The sequence below is a fragment of the Giraffa tippelskirchi genome, chromosome 7 (assembly GCF_054371585.1).
Source record: "Giraffa tippelskirchi isolate mGirTip1 chromosome 7, T2T-mGirTip1v1.2.pri, whole genome shotgun sequence".
Taxonomy (NCBI): domain Eukaryota; kingdom Metazoa; phylum Chordata; class Mammalia; order Artiodactyla; family Giraffidae; genus Giraffa; species Giraffa tippelskirchi.
In genome coordinates, this window is record NC_137281.1 from 58,347,760 (window position 1) to 58,364,570 (window position 16,811).

The 16,811-nt window shown below is 43.3% G+C and overlaps 1 protein-coding gene across 31 annotated transcripts in view; it reads left to right on the plus strand.

The window, feature by feature from the left end:
* Positions 1-16,811, plus strand: part of WDR59 (WD repeat domain 59) — a 126,283-nt gene that overhangs the window by 59,875 nt on the left and 49,597 nt on the right. For 7 of the 31 annotated variants that reach the window (XM_081508684.1, XM_081508670.1, XM_081508677.1 and 4 more), the window contains 7 exons: positions 5,627-5,760; positions 6,997-7,078; positions 10,458-10,570; positions 12,099-12,249; positions 12,345-12,417; positions 13,540-13,666; positions 14,044-14,186. In XM_081508684.1, the coding sequence (XP_081364810.1) occupies positions 5,627-5,760; positions 6,997-7,078; positions 10,458-10,570; positions 12,099-12,249; positions 12,345-12,417; positions 13,540-13,666; positions 14,044-14,186 (823 nt within the window). Of the gene's footprint in view, positions 1-266; positions 324-5,626; positions 5,761-6,996; positions 7,079-8,948; positions 9,168-10,457; positions 10,571-12,098; positions 12,250-12,344; positions 12,418-13,052; positions 13,667-14,043; positions 14,187-16,811 lie in introns of all 31 variants that reach the window. The other 24 variants (XM_081508676.1, XM_081508668.1, XM_081508671.1 and 21 more) reach the window with 11 other exon arrangements.

Below are 16,811 nucleotides of genomic sequence, written 5' to 3' on the forward strand. Positions count from 1 at the left end.
TCTTGAAACATGTTTCGGACTAAAGGACAATGACATTGAAGCTGTGTGTAGAGTGTGATGGGTTGGGAGGGGGTTGAGGGGCCCAAGTACTGCTGTGCTGAGGTTCAGGTTTTCCAGTCGTTCCCAGCCGGAGTTTGCAGTATATTATGGTACCTTTGAATCCATCAGATGTATGGGAAGCTTTCATTTTATTCTATATTTTTTTCCCTTTTAATTTTCTTGGTGTTTTTCTTCCCTCCTCCTGGGTGTAACGTTTTCACGCACAGATGTCTCCTCGCTCTGCCCGGCGACGTTGGTCCATACAAGCAATTAACGACTTCCCGGTACTGTGCGCTGTCAAATGCTCTTCTTAACTAATCTTGTCTCTGCCCAAAGGCCCAAGAATAAAATGCCACCTGCCTGGCTTTGAGGAACCTGAAATGACAGGCTGGCTGGTCTTTAGGACCAGCATAATCAATTTCTCACTCTTAGGAGTCAGGCCCCAAGGACTGCCTCCTGGTTCTATCAGTTTCAAATAGTTGAATACTGATATCACTAAGGACTGTGAATAGACTTCTTTGAAAATGAAGCTAAGCACTAGATTTCTTGGAAAGAACCCCGATGATAAGCCTTTAGTTCACCTGATTTCACTCGGAGTATTTGCATAATTTCATAGAGCTTTCAAAAGCCCACGTTTGGCATGGCGGGGCAGCAGAGGAAGATATGAGAGGCTTCTGCCATTCTGTCTCTGTTTTTATCGTCTTGTTTGAGTTCAAAGAGGGAAGTGCCCACCTGCTTCCTTGGCGTGACACTGAAGCTAGATTTTAATCCTTCGGGAATTTCCTGGAACAAATTTTTTTCCTTGTCGTCAATATTTTGCGTTGACAGCAGAACTTCTGCAATGGCCGTCTCCTTTTCCTCTTCTCTTGCTGACTCTCTCCTCTTCTGTCTTCCTCTCCCACCCGCTTCATGTTTCTTCTGTGCCATAGAGGCCTCAGGCTGTGCAAGGCAGCGGTCTTGAGGCTTTTGTGTAAATTTCCTTATAGGGGGATCATCCCGTAGCCTTTTCATATAACAGCCAGTTGAAATCAGGAACCCTTATTAGCAAGTGCTGCTGCTGCCCAACCCCTCGGAGGTGGAGCCGCCTCTCTGGCGGCTTTCCTCCGAGAGCCTGTCCTACCAATCCAACTGCTGTGTTTCCACTGATTTTCCAGGAGTCCCTGCTCCCGCTGCTATTTAAATAGGAACTCATTTTGACTCACTTCCCACTCTGCTGATTATTATGCATTGTTGATGGGGTTGCTGCGAAGCAGTTGGTGGCTTATTCTTGGGCTGTTTTACATTTAACCCATTTATTGGCATCAATGTTGCCTCCGATTGTAGCAGTAACACTGGTGGTTCAGTCGCAAGCTGGCTATTGGTTGTCATTCAGTGCTCTCTGCACCAGTGCCTCCCTCCTCGCCCCTCTCTCCCCACCGCAGTCCTTGCTGTCCTCTTTCCTCTAATTCCATGAACACCTTCTTGGTCTGTTCAGAGGAGCATCATGGTCTCATTGTGTGATAACTTGTCTGTCTTGCTTTGTCTCTCCTCCCTTGATCCTTGCTCATGGAATCTGTGGGGAAGGGGTGTTTTCTATTGATGGGGCATTGAGATGACCTAAGAGAAGTGCAGAGTCTTTTGCCTCCCAGAGGTGCCAATTTTACTGCACAGAAAAGTATCCACGTTTAAACCCATCAGAGTGGGACTGGAGCAATGCAGGAGGTTTAGGGGGCTTTGGGGCCCCAGTACCCTTATCTCACCTGGAAAGGTCAGCCACACCTCATCCCAGTGTATCATGGTTGTCACCACCTGATAGTGACTCAGACCGGATAGATTATCCTAAAATCACCAGCAAGATACTAGGGCAAAGAAGTCATGGGGAGGTGTGGATAAGATATGAACTATTTTTGTTGCCAAAGCACTGGAGGGAACACCCTGAAACACTGTCCATGCTTGTTAAGAAGCAATAGGGACCTAGGCCCTGACACCTGATTTGAGATCTACTGCATCTTCATTTAGGCAGCCTTGTTGGATTTGAATCCCTAGAATAACTGGCCCAAGACAGGACTACTGAGTGGCCTTGTAGCCTGAATGGGAGATAGCTCATATTTAAAAACCATCAACTCCCCCAAAAATTAAAACAAAAAAATTTTGTGACACCTCCCCCTTAAAGATTTCTCAATAATGTTTTCTGGTTATTCTTGCTGGATTAAATGAACAAAAAGAGCTGTCCCTTTATTGTCTCTGCAGTTTGATTCTTGGTGGCAACTGTCATTAGGGTGATCCTATTTTAGGGACTCTCCGTCTTTTATAGGCTCAAAGGCATCTTATGTAAAGCATTCCCTGTACGTTAGTATAGATCAAACAGAGAAGCACCTGGAAGCCTCTCAAGAAATTGATAAGGAAGTCCCAGGAAATACAGACTGTGATTTCTGTAATGCAGTTAAGGGTAGTTGCAGAAAGTTGCCCAGACCACTGTCTTTGCATTTTCATCAAGGACTAATTGATGACTCACATGGACCTGTTTCTACCTGTTTTATCCAAGATTGCAAATGGGAGAAGAACCCTGAAGCATCTCTTTAGAATTTTCTTCTCTCTGAATGTGTCCAATCCTAACAGATCCCAAAAGGAAATTAAACAGCTTGAGGTACAGGCTTGTGAGCCCAGCCTGGAACACAGCAACTTTGTCTGAGTCCGGTGTGTTAAGCCCGATTGCCTCAGAAGCAGTTTGCCTCTGCCCGTCTCCAGCACGCTGCTCTGACTCCGCAGAGCTCAACCCAGTGCTTGGCAGAGAAGTGTCTTTACACATGCATACTTAGAAGACGGTATGTTGAACAGGCCTCACTAGAATCAGCTATTGATCTCCTATTTATATGCAGAAGTGGATCTATTTTTATATGGACCAAACTGTTTATGTATTAACAGGTAGCTTAGGACTTAATTCCCCACTCCTTTAAAATCATACTTTTAAAGATGATTAGCAGGTATGGGCTTAGCAGCCTGACCCCTGTGTTCGAATCTCAGCTCGAGGAGTACGGCCTTGAGTAAGCTCATGTCCTCATTGGTCAAGTCCGGGACTCTCTCATTGCCCAGGTACTGGATCCTCTGTGTCCATTGTAGGGAAGGCTCTGGGGAAACAGGACAGCTGCTTGTGGTCTTCTTGCACATCCATCACTCAGGTCCCTCTGCTCAAATATTTTTGACGTTCTGAAATTGACTCTTTGCTAAGAAAACATTCTTACATGAACTAGTCCATTTGCAAATGAAGCACTTTGGGCACATGGACCTTAATTATTATTATGCTTTCATTAGGTTTGCTTAAAAAGTCAAGAAATTGTGGATGTTTCAGTGTGGTCTGAACGCTGCAGACCCCATCCCTCATGAATCCTCCATTGACTTCCACTGCTCAGTTAAACGGAGCTGGCATGAAATTCTCAGTTGTTGAAGGGCTTCTTCTTTGCTCTTTGTAAGAAGGAGCCAGAGTCAGTGCCTGGAAAGCAGTGTTAGAAGCCTTTTGATCAACCCAGAAGACCCAATTAGACGGATCCTATTTGGCTCCAGACGGAAACTGTTGAGTGTAAATGGTTTGGTTTTTTTTTTTCTGCCTTAAAAAAAAATCCAGTACCCTAAATCTCACTGGAGATGACTGATTATGTGGGAACTTGTGGGTGTGTCATTTCCTGGGATTTTTAAACTCCCAGAAACTTGGATAAAAGTCACAGTGAAGTGAGTTTGTGGACTTATGTCCCACCCGTTCTAGTTAACCACGTTGTTTTGTCCTGTTACTGTGGGGTTGGTGGACATCGAGTATCCCTCCCTAAAACCAGTCCTAGTGCTCAGAGCACTCGCGACTGCATGGTCTTGTGTCAGTGAATACTGCCTGCCTCCAGCCCATCCTGACAAGCTCTTTGGTCAGTATCATAGTCACCCCTTATCTGCACCCACATCAGGATTCTTTGCAAAGTAACCTGGGCCAGCAAAGACTTGAAGGGCTACCTGCCGATAATAGTCATAGCTTCTTGTATTGCAGAATAGTGACTTGTGTATGGATACATAGTATTAATAACTGAACTGCTTCTAAGACCAAGAGGGTTAAGGTTGATAGCATATATGTTTATATATATGTATCCAAATTGACTGGCATATATGTTTACAAATTACTATGAACAATTCAGATGCTTCAGTGAAAGGTCTGCTTTACCTGTCGTGCACTGACTCTAGGTTTCCTAGATTTAGTAGGTTCCATGCCACTTACTGATCCTATAGAAAATTACATGCATTGGACAACTTTAGGGGTTAGATGGGACATCAGTGGTTAGAAATGCCTGAATATAGACCATGACTGATTTATAGGAGAGTGACTTCAAAATCACTGGTGGAAGAGGAATTTATCTTTGAGTCATCTAAGTAATTATCTAACCTACATGCCCGAGAGTTTATGGACATTTATAAAAATTAGAGATTTTTAAATTGCACCTTTCCAGGTGACACTTGCACTCTCACCTTTTCATTGTCTGTTGATTAACCTTGTGAGATTGGAACCACAGAGCTTGTCCTGAGCCCAAAGTTACCAAGTGAGCGAAGAGAGAGTGACCAGAGCCTGCACTCATCGCAGAAAAGAAACGTGCTGGGGTCACTCTGAGCTGGGGCATGTGGTAATAAGACCAGTAAACCGTGCCCTGGTAATAAAACCAGGCCCTTTCATGAGTTCCTGTTGCCTTCTTCGTTAATAAATATGTCACTTCCCTCCTGAGTTCAATCACTTAGTTGACCCCCTTTCTAAGTTCTGGAAATAAAATAAAATAGAATATTGCTCCCTTGGCTGGTCGTCATTTTGAAGATACCAGATGGGGCTACACTCTCATAATTCTCATTCTCTAAGACATCTCTCATTTCCCACATACAGACTTCTCTGCACCCCTTTGTAGGGAAGGCTCTGGGGAAATAGGATAATTGCTCCTGATCTTCCATGTTCATTACCCAGGTCCCTCTGCTCAGGTATTTTTGACATTCTAAATGATCGCTTTTAGAAATAACTCAGATCTGCTAGGAATTCTCCTGCCCTCCTAGCAGGGCAGTTCTCCTTGAACCACTAAGTTTCTGTGTCTGCCTCCCATAGATGAAGGTTTGCAGATCCTACACTACTGTGTCTGAATTAAATTTCAACAAACTTGATTAAAGCTCTCTGAAAAGAGAAAAAAAAAAACCCAAACTTTGATTAATTTAAAGCAAGAATTTTGAGCCTAGGACTGAACCCAACCTTAAAAGTTGCTCTTCTCCCACATTTTTGTGGTCTTATACTAATGTATTTACCTGCTGTTCTTTCTTTCTTTTTTAAATTTTGGCTTCAAGTTATTTATTTTTGAGCACCTGCAGAATGTATATAGCATTGCAGTAGGTGCTTATTTTACTGTTAGGATTTTGGACCATGAGCTCAATGCCCTTTGTCATCCTTTTTATTTCCTACAGATGCTGATTCATTTAATTGTGGGCATGATGTAATGCAAAGTCTCTGCAAATTACAAATGACCCAACAATGATGTGCTCTGCAAGTGTAGGTTTCCATTCATCAAAGTCCCCATTAGTTATATCTTGTCATCTCCCCCAGAAATCAAGGAGATGGAAAAGTAAGCGTGAGGGATCGGACTCTGGCAATCGACCAATCAAGGCTGCTGGGAAAGTGATCATTCAGGATATTGCTTGCCTTCTTCCAGTTCACAAGTCATTGGGAGAACTATACATGTAAGTTCAGAATTTTAACTATGCCATGCTTCTCACTTAGACATGAGTATCAGAGTTGTTCATTGTATTTTTTGGCCACTCTGTGGCTTGTGGGATCTCGGTTCTCTGACCAGGGATTGAACCCAGGCCACCACAGTGAAGCCCAGAATCCTAACCATTAGGCTGCCAGGGAGCTCCCTATTTATTTTTTGAGGTATTGGAATCTTTTCTTCAAGAGCAGTTTTAGGAGAAGTCCAGTGCATTAGCTTTCTTTTGCTGGATAGCAAAATTACCACAGATCTAGTATTTAACACGCATTTATTATCTCACAGCTCCCCCGGGTCAGGAGTCTGGGCTTGGCTTTCCTCGGTCCTTGCTCTGATCTCCCCAGACTAAAGTCACGAACTTGCCGGGTGGCACTTTTAGCCAGTGCTCAGGGTCCTCTTCCAAACCCATGGAGGTTGTTAGCAGAATTCAGTTCCTTGCAGCCAAAGAACTCGGGGAATTTCATCTTCTCAGAGACCGGCAAGGGTGTCTCACTGATGCTTCAGCTTCTTTCTAAGATCTCGTCTGTTTAGGTCAGGCCCATTCAGGAGAATCTCACTTTTGACAATTATGGGAGTGACATCCCATCAGTATTTACTGGTCTCACCCCTATTTAAAGAGATGGGAGATGTGCTTTATACAAGGCGCATACAGCAATCTTGGGTACAGTCTTAGAACTCTGCCTCCTGCACTCAGTATGTAAAATATTGAATAGCAGAGCCACTTTGGTTGAAGGGAGATGGGAGGTGAGTGACAGGCCCACAGAGGCTGCTGGCCTGTGGTTCCCCTTCTTCCAGAACTTGAATGCATAACAAAAAATATTTCTTTTGTTGTGTGTACACAGCACATTACCCCTTGTGTTAGAAACTACAGTCAGTATTACACACATTTAAATCAAGTTTTATTCAATCCTTAAGCCTAGGGAACTCCCCAGGAAAGCTGGCTGGCAAATTGGTCTTTGAGTCTGGCCTCTTTTCCTGACTTAAAAGAGGTGAGCAATTTCACCTTCCCCAGGCCTGAACTCACAGTGTAACATCAGCTGTGATGTTGGGTAAGGTAAGCATATTATGTAGAAAAGGAGCTTAGACCAATACAGATAAAACATTTTGAGTGACAACCTAAAGAGACAGTTTTTAGTTTATTTGTTAAACTGGGAATAGTTGATTTAGAAGTCAGCTAGAAAGCAGCTTTTTAATTCTTTTTAAATTTCAGATTGAATGTGAATGATATTCAAGAAACGTGTCAGAAGAATGCCGCTTCTGCCTTACTTGTTGGAAGGAAGGATCTTGTCCAGGTATTTTCCATCCCTTATGGTAGAATTCTGGATTCTTCTTTTGGAGCAATTTCTATTCACTTTATGGTTGTGGTTTAGTGACATTTTCAGGTGTGCCTCCTATTTTGTAAATTTTTTGCCATTTTCTTTGCCAAACTCTAGGGCTATTGCAACTTTCTAAATTCCTTGGATATTTCTCTTATTAGTGCTTAGTTGAGAAAGTCCTAAAGCATTTACTAAGTATTTTTGTAACAACTCTTTTCTAGTGCATGGTGATGGTTAATAAATTGGGATATCTTAATCTTTGCCATTTACACCCTCAGTTCTATTTCATTTTTACTTTTAAAAGTGCATCATTTCATACAGGGTTTACAAAGGGAGTCCTTAAGGTAGAGATATGTTCAGTCCTAAAATATGATATTATATCACAAAATTTTAAATTTCCTTCATTTTTGCAGGAACACATTAGTGCATTAAGCATGTTGCACCTATGTTGGTAGGCTTTTTCGTTACTGTTGGTTTTCCTTTCTTTCTTTTTTTGGCCGCATTGCACAATTTGTGGGATCTTAGTTTCCCACCAGGGATTGAACCCAGGCCCTTGGCACAGAAAGTACAGAGTCCTAACCACTGGACTGCAAGGAAATTCTGTGTCATTGTTTTTTTTAAATTGTTTTATTGAGATTGTAGTCCAGAGACCATGCAATTCACTCATTTAAGATGTACCATTCAGTGGCCTTAGTATATTCACAGCATTTTGCAGTCATTACCACAAGCAATTTTGGTACATTTCCATTACCCTGTAAAGGCTCACTCCTCCATCCAGCCCTTTCCAACCACTAGTTTACGTTCTATTCCACCCTTTATTCTTTAGTGTATAGGTTAGATTGAGCAATGGAAGGTACTAGCTCTTGTCCTGTCTGCTTAGTTTTTTCCTTGTAACCTTCCAAATGACCCAGGACTAAGGCCTTCCCTTGATTTTTTTTTTCCCCCTTTCAGTATTTTTTTTTTTTTTTTTTGATGTGGACCATTTTTAAAGTCTTTATTGAATTTGTTACAATATTGTTTCATTTTCTGTTTTGTTTTTTTGGCCCCAGGGCATGTGGGGTCTTAGCTCCACAACCAGGGATGGAACCAGCACCCCATGCGTTGAAAGGCAAAGTCTTAACCACCAAACGCCCATGGAAGACCCTTTCCCTTGATTTTTATCTGATTGAAAAATCTCTAAGATTTCCTTTTGTCTCCTACTAAACACCATCAATGGCACCCCACTCCAGTACTGTTGCCTGGAAAATCACATGGACGGCGGAGCTTGGTGGGCTGCAGTCCATGGGGTCGCTGAGAGTCGGACATGACTGAGCGACTTCACTTTCACTTTTCCCTTTCACGCATTGGAGAAGCAAATGGCAGCCCACTCCAGTGTTCTTGCCTGGAGAATCCCAGGGATGGCAGAGCCTGGTGGGCTGCCGTCTATGGGGTCACACAAAGTCGGCCACGACTGAAGCGACTTAGCAGCAGCAGCAGCAGCAAACACCATCAAGTCTCTGGTTCAGAGCCTTTTAAGTAAAACTTACAGTCATGAATTTAATTTGTTTAAGAACCAAGCCACCTAAAATTCTGCAAACACTGAGAAGGCAAAACACAGTACTGGAATTAGTGGGAAATTTCTAACAGGAAGTGTCAGCCCAACTCTGCTCTCTTGTCGTGAAACCCTGGGCAAAGTATTTCAGGTTCTCTCAGCCACTGTGTGTATTTGTAAAATGAGACCCACAAGAATAATTACCTCATAGCGTTGATGAGAAGATTGGTTTACATTCTAGAAAGACATTCCCTGAGGAAAAATTACTTCCTACAGTGTTGTTTGTTTTTTTCTCTTTTTCTTTTAAATTTTCAGTACTTTTATGGCAGAGTTGATTTGGAAGGTCAGGCTAGTCCAAGTGAAGTGGAAAGACCCTTTCCTGGGGCTCAGACACACCTGGATTTACATTTGGGCTCTGTCCCTTTCATGTTGTGTGACCCTAGGCAGCTGCCTAATCATTTTGAACTTCATTTCCTCAACTCTAAAATAGGAGCAATGCTTCTGCTTCTGAGGTCCTTATGAGAACTCAATAAGGTAATATATGCACAATTTCCATACCTGTATCTCATAGGTGTAAATATCCAATATGTGGCAAAATTTGCTGCTATTCTTGCAGTTCCAGTCATCACTGTGGTATGGTCTTGCTTAATGGGCTGGGAATGACGTCAATGCTAATGCTTGAGTTTTTATTCTTTATTCACGTGTTGAAGATGATGTGTCACCTGTTTTGCAAGAAAGATTTTCAGAAATAAACCTAAGTATCAACTATTTCCGTTGAAGGCACTTAGGAAACATGTATTATAAATGAGGAAATAATGGGCCCAAGTTGTCAGCCAGGATAGTAAAAGTTGTTTCTTATTCCAGAAACCTCTGAACTTCTTCCAGCAACCACCCAGATGGGCCATTGATCATAGAAATGAATGTTTTTCATTTGAACCAATACTTGTGGGTGTTATTGGAGCCGCACAATTTAATTGATTTTTTTTTTTTTTACATATCTTATGTGTTTCTGTTCCTGTTTTCCAGTGTGTTTATTTGCTTTTTTTTTCCTTCTGTTTTAAACTCCTGATTGAAAGTCTGTATCTTTTTCCTTTCGAGTTTCTCTCAGAGTCTAGTAGTGTTTCCCAGTTAGTGGGCATATAATACTACTGAGAAAAATTTTCCAAAAATATATTCCATTTTTATAGGTGTGGAGGGGATGGGGGCTCTGTGGATGGTGTGATGTATTTGTATTTAGGGTGTGCTAAATCTTGGGTTTAATAGACACCTATGGACTTTAGTTTCTGCTTGATGAATCCAAGCCCTGTGAGGTTTCAGATTTGGAGATATTCCTCACATTTGATGTCAACAAAAAGAACGCTGGGTCTTGGCCTATTTTTCTGTAGCTTCAGCGAGTATACTGAAACTTTGATGATGAAAAGTTTTTCATTATTTGGAGAAAGGGCAGCTCTTTAGTGTGATAGTGAATGCATTTTTTTTTTCCTGCCAATTCACTAATAAAGCAGCAGAAAAAGACACACGGGTCGCGGGTTAAATGGACGTTACTGTGCAGTGCGCCTCTCTGACGTCCGCGTCATACAAGTTTTTAAGGCTAGATTTTTCAGATGGGGATACAAGTCCCCCGAGAATCTTGCAGAAATGCAAGTTCTGATTCAGTAGGTCTGGAGCATAGCTCAAACTGCATTTCAATGAGCTCCCACCTTAGGCCGCCCCCAGAGTAGCAAGGCTTTAGGCTGTGTATGGAGGTGGGGGGATGGTTCTTTCCTGGTTCCTGGTTCTCTCCTCCCCAGTCTGAGTGTGGGTGTTTCTCTTTGATCTGTCCAGGTTTGGTCGCTGGCCACAGTAGCTACGGATCTTTGCCTTGGTCCGAAGTCTGACCCAGATTTGGAAACACCCTGGGCTCGACATCCATTTGGGCGACAACTGCTGGAGTCCCTGTAGGTTTTGAGAGCTAAAAGTGAGGAGAATGAATGGTGTCACTTTTAGGTCTGTAAACGCTTTCAGTGTTATTGTCTAAAGTACAAAGCCCTGAGGCATGAGAAGAGGAAGTGAGACCTTTCCTTTTAAAGTTGCAGTAATTTCTGTGCAGAACTGACTTCTTAGAACAGGAGGAACTATACAATATCTGTCATTTATAACGAGGATTTTAGACTCAGATTTCCTTGAGAGAGTTACGCTTTGTCCCAGAAGTCGTATCTGTCTGAACACAGAGCTCCTGAGGCAGAAAGTTTGTTGAGGTGCTAGAGAACCTCGCCCCTGAGAGCAGGTTAGAGAACTGCATGTTGGGGTTGTGTTTTCCAAAGGTCGCGATGTGTTCACCCTACTAGACAGTTTAGGAAAGTACTGGGTTTGATTTATTGCAGTGAAGTATGACTCACAGGAAATACAACGTGCAAAATGATTTACAGCCAGGAAAATTCGCTGGAGCCTCCACGACAGGGAGGCCCAGGTCCCGAAGAGAGATGGAGAAGCTCTCCTTCCTTCAGGAGGGGGTTCGCTTTGCCTGCTTGTTGAGGCGAGATCTGGGTTGCTTGCTCACTCTTCAAGTGCCTCATGGTAACACAGGATAATGACGTTTGTTCTACCCACTTCCTAGGAGGCTCATGAGCAAGTGTGAAAACACCTTAAAACTATTAGACTTTGCTTGTTAGGAAAGTATCGATACTACTCCATTGCAAAGGCCAAGTTCGTGGGATCTCTACCTCACCTTCTGGGGCAGTTGTCCTGAAAGGAACAAAGGGGAAGTGAGGACCTAAGAAGTAATAAAACTGTTCCCTGTTGTTCTTATTTAATAGCTCAGACTCATAATGCCACCTCTGGAGTCTGCCCTGCTCCCCATTTCTCTGAGCACTTTCATGTAGCCTTAGGTTATACTAATGGAGGACTAGGAAACCCCCATAAAGCAGTGTGATGCCTCCTTGGAGTTGGGGAGGCCTCACTCAGGTATGAGTTGAGTCTTCCTGATTCTTGGAGAAACTTCATTCAAGTCTGAGCCCAGGCCTGGATACCTACCAAGAGCTTTCAGATGGGTTATCTAGGTCGTGTGTGATACTCTGATATGTGTTATTCTAAAACAAGTCGATCAAGCTGCTGGGTCTGTAGAAAGCTCTTGTTCGTGATGGGGGCTTTTGAGGCAGAATCAAGAATTCTCCCTTCTTTTATGGTTTATCATAGGATACTGAATTTAGTTCACTGCTATACAGTAAGGACCTTGTTGTTTATCTATTCTATATAAATTATAATGGAAAAGCATATGAAAAAGAATGTGTATATATATGTATAACTGAAGCACTTTGCAGTATAGTAGAAATTAACACAATGTTGTAAATCAACTGCACTTCAATAAAGTTAATTTTTAAAACAGTTCTTCCTTCCTTCCCCAATGGGAACAACCTGCCGCAGTCGTGACAGTCATCATTCCCCCGTTCCTTCTTAAGACTTCTCTCGTGTCCCGTTTCTCTCCAGACTGGCTCATTACTGCCGGCTCCGGGACGTGCAGACGTTGGCTATGCTCTGCAGCGTGTTCGAAGCCCAGTCTCGACCGCAGGGGATACCAAATCCTTTCGGGCCTTTTCCCAGCCGCTCATCTAACCTTGTGGTGTCCCACAGTCGATATGTAAGCTGGGAGTTTCCTGGTCTGAATCTGGCTTTTTGCAAAGGTCAGCCGTCACGGGAAGCGGCCCTCTCACGCTGCTCCTGCTTTCATTGCAGCCCAGCTTTACATCCTCAGGTTCCTGCTCGAGCTTGTCCGACCCGGGGTTCAACACTGGTGGCTGGAACATAGGTCAGTACGGAACTGCCTTAGCCCATGCTGAGGTTTTATACTTTCAATGTGGTATGTAATTTAATATGTGATCTTTAGCTGATGAATATTCTTCATATTTTCCCTTGTTTCTCATTGCCTTGTATTTATTTATTTACTTTTTAATTTTTTGGCTGTACTGTGCACCTTACAGGGTCTCAGTCTCCCAACCAGGGATTGAACCCAGGCCCCAGTAGTGAAAGTGCCAAGTCTAACCTCTGGACTGCCAGGGAAGTCCCCTCGTTGACCTTTAAATTGAGTATGGTGGAGACACCCATAGTCAGCAAGGGCTGAATCAGGGGCTTTTGTGTTTGAGCAGGCTGGTTTCTGCTGTCTCTCTGCCTTGCTTGGTTACTTTCCATCCTATAACCTTGAGAAACTGACAGTGGGACTTCCCATTGTCTGTCGCCAAGCCCTAACCCTTATCCTTTATCCTGCACAAGTCCCTTCCCCCATCCTCTGCCTCCCTCTCCCTATGAACCTCCTTCAGGATAGAGAAGGAAAGATGAACCTGGTCCCACCTGGCTGTAAAGGTCTATTTAACCAGTAGGTGTATATGTGTTCTCTGGAATTTTAAAATTTCTTCTTAAAAATGATTTTAATTTTGTTGATTACAGAAGTACTACTTGCCCAGTGAAGAAAACGAATGTTGGTGGAGAAAATACTAATGGTTGATTTCCCTGCCTAGAAATAAATAACATCTGTTAACATTCCAGGACATTTCCTTCCAGTCTTTGTGTGTGTTTGTGTTGGGGGCGGGGGTGGGGGGGCAGATCTTTCTACATTTGTGATTTTTATGTTCTATTTTTTATTTTATCGTGAGCATTTTCTCATGCCATTTAGAGTTTTTTGAAATAAGTAATGCCTGCCTAATAATCTATATCACTCTTATAATTTGCTTAATCATTGTGTGTGTACCTAGTTACCAAGTTGCCTGAGTAGTGAATACCTAGAGAGAAGGGCAAGGCTAGGAGAGTGCTCTTTTCAGCTCTAGGGCTTCTCAGGATCTCCCAAGTAAGCGGGACACGTGTGCGTCGTGAGTCATCGAGTTTTTCCCGCACCCTCTCTCATTTCCGTCTTCCCTTCCCGTTTGAGTTTCTTCAGTGGGAAGAGAAACGGAACACATATCTTCACCTTGGGGCGAGTCCTCACCAGAAGAAATCCGCTGTGGGAGTCTGACCTACAGTGATCCTCGTGAGCGAGAGCGTGATCAGCATGATAAAAATAAAAGGTAGGGACCTTCGTAGTCAGGAGCTGGAGTTCTGTGACGCTTAGATTCTTCCCACATTGGGACTCCTGCTTTTAAGAAAGGTCTATGCTGCCCTTAGTCATTCGGTCTTGTCCGACTCTGCGACCCCATGGACTATAGCCCACCAGGCTCCTCTGTCCATGGGGATTCTCCAGGCCAGAATACTAGAGTGGGTTGCCGTGCCTTTCTCCAGGGGATCTTCCTGACCCAGGGATTGATCCCAGATCTCCCTCACTGCAGGCGGATTCTTTACCAGCTGAGCCACCAGGGAAGCCCCAGAAAGGTATATTAAATGCCGTTTGGCTTCAAGCTTGTTTCTCTTAAAGGAACTGACCAGATGTGTTTTGAATTTGATGCAGGCTTCTGGACCCTGCTAATACCCAGCAATTTGATGACTTTAAGAAATGCTATGGAGAAATCCTCTACCGTTGGGGTCTGAGGGAGAAACGAGCTGAAGTGCTGAAGTTTGTTTCCTGTCCTCCTGATCCTCACAAAGGCATTGGTAAATATGAATTTCTTTCTGTTCTCATCCCTCTCTGAAAGGTTCTATAATTTAATGTGTCCATAACATAATCCTCGGAGTGAAGTTCCAGTGTCTCATTTATAAGTGGAAATTTCTGAAGTACTTTGAGTCTGTTTTAAGTTATTGAAAACCCTGGCATTTCATGAGACAATTACATTTTCATTGTAAAGGAAGAAGTTGTCTGTACAACCCTCAGATGTTGATTGGCAGTAGGGATATTTATTCAGTTATTCAGCGAACGTCTATCAAACTCCTCTCAGTCGCAGTGCTAGCACACTCCTCCTCTGTGGAGACTCCTAGGCCAGTGGGGGAGAAAAATAATTACAACCTATGATCAGTATTTATGAGCAAGCAAAAAGGATGTTGGGTCAGGGGAGCAGGGAGGGAGAATTTTAGCAGACCTTTTGAGCTGCATTGGGAAGGCTCTCTGAGGAGCCGCCTGTGCAGCAGAAGAGCCGCACGAAGGACATCCCACCCAGGAGTGGCCCCACAGGGGAAATAGCTGTTATTTTGAACAAGCGAAGGAAGACCAGTGTGGTAGAACACAGTGAGTGAGAAGAGTGCTGTAAAACTAGACCAAAGGATAGTCAGGGACTTCAAAGTCATGGTAAAGAATTTGGATTGTATTCTACGTCCAGTGATGAGTTTCAAAGGACATTAAGAAGTAAGTGATATGACTCTCCTAACAGTCCAGTGGTTAGGACTCTGTGCTTTCACTGTTGTCAGTCTGGGTTCAATCCCTGGTCAGGGAGCTAAAATCTTGCAAGCTATGTGGTGCAGCCAAAAAAAAAAGAAGTGAGGCCAAACTAACAGGGAGGGAGCATAGCTCCACCCAGCAGCAGACAGTTGGAAGAAGTGGTATGCTCCGGTTTCCACTGCAAGAGGATTTTTTTGGCTATAATAGGAAGAAAGGATTGGAGGAGGACAGAAGCAGAGGCGGAAAGGGCATTTGAAGACTGTTAAGGTGGTCAGAGAGAGAAGGACGGCCTAGTCTCAGGTGTTAGCAGTGGAGGTGGAGAGAGATGGATGAGGTAGACTCAATATCAATATGTCTTACTAACAAGTTGGATGTGGGCTTGAGGAAGAGACAAAGCTTAGATGATCCTAAGTTTCCAGCTTGAACTGGAAATGGTGGTGCCATATTCTAAGATTAGAAAAGATGGGAAGAAAATTGAAAACTCAGTTTGGAGTAGTAGAATATGTTGAAGTTCAAGCTGTAGAAATCATGTAGACAATTGGATATGAGTCTGGAGCTTAAATTAGAGTTTAGGTCTAAAACTAGGAATGTGGGGATATTTAGCATGTTGATGGTATTCATGCTGTGAGCATTGAGTGCATTTACCTGAGAACTGTGGGGTGGAATGGGCTCTCAAATAAGAGAACCCACTGATTCTGGGCCTTGAGAGAAACCAGTAGTTGGAACTTGAGTCTTGGAGAAAGAACCAGAAATAGACTTTGAATGAGATACCAGTGTGTTTTGAGGAAAAGCAAGACTATGATATGAAAGAAGCTAAGAGAAGAGATGTTTTCTAAAGAGTGTTATAAAAGAGAGACATAAAGAATAGACTGAACACATATTGATTTCCTTTCTCCCCCAGACCCCTCTGAAGTGTCTACATAGAGCTTTTATGAAAAGACACAGCTGTGCAAGGAAAACTAATATTGGCAATAAAATTTGGGGCCTGGGTTATGGATAGTTAGTGGTAGCTGATTTTACAGAGACAGAGCTGAACGCTGAACTGGCAGGCAGAAAAACAGTAACACACATGGATAACCCCATGTAACTAATCCCATGGACTGTAGCTCGTCAGGCTCCTCTGTCTGTGGAATTCTCCAGGCAAGAATACTGGAATAGGTTGCCATTTCCTTCTCCAGGGGATCTTCCTGACCTAAGGATCAAACTCAGGTCTCCTGCATTGCTGGCAGATTCTTTACCGTCTAAGCCACCAGGGAAGCCCAACACACATGGCAGAACCTCCAAATGTTTCAGGAATTAGTAGTACCCAGAACTTCTGCAAGTAGCAGGAAGGTGAGGTCAGAAACAGGAGCCTTGTATGATGGCCTTTATGGAGTCCCCAGATCCCCACTCCTCATTTGCAAAGCAGTTACCGCCCTTCCCCTCCCCCAGCAGAAAACTGGAAGTTCACTGTCTAGAGAAGGTGGACACATTTCCCAACAAAGGCGCTGCTACATAGCTAGTATATGAATGAGGAAAGACCTGGGGATCAAGAGAGGATCCTAGAAGCTTCCAGAGAGAGAAGATGAGTTGCCTGCAAAGGCAGGGATACGAATAGCATCACACTTCTTGCGAGCAATGAACTGGACGACAACAGTGCAGCAGTGCCTTCCCTGGTCTCGAGAAAAACGATCCTCTTAGAATCTAACCTAGAATTCTGTACACAGGTCATCCTTTAAGTGTTAAAGTAAACCTTCAGCCTATCTAAGGAGGAGAAATAGATGCAAAGCCGGGAAACCAGGATGTCAGGATGATGATGAAGGGTGATGTATGTGACATCCTGGTCCAGATTGGAGCTTCAGAGTGTTGTCTCCAAGAAAAAATACCTACCGTATTTCAGTATTCAGTGTATTTCTAAAAGATTCAGA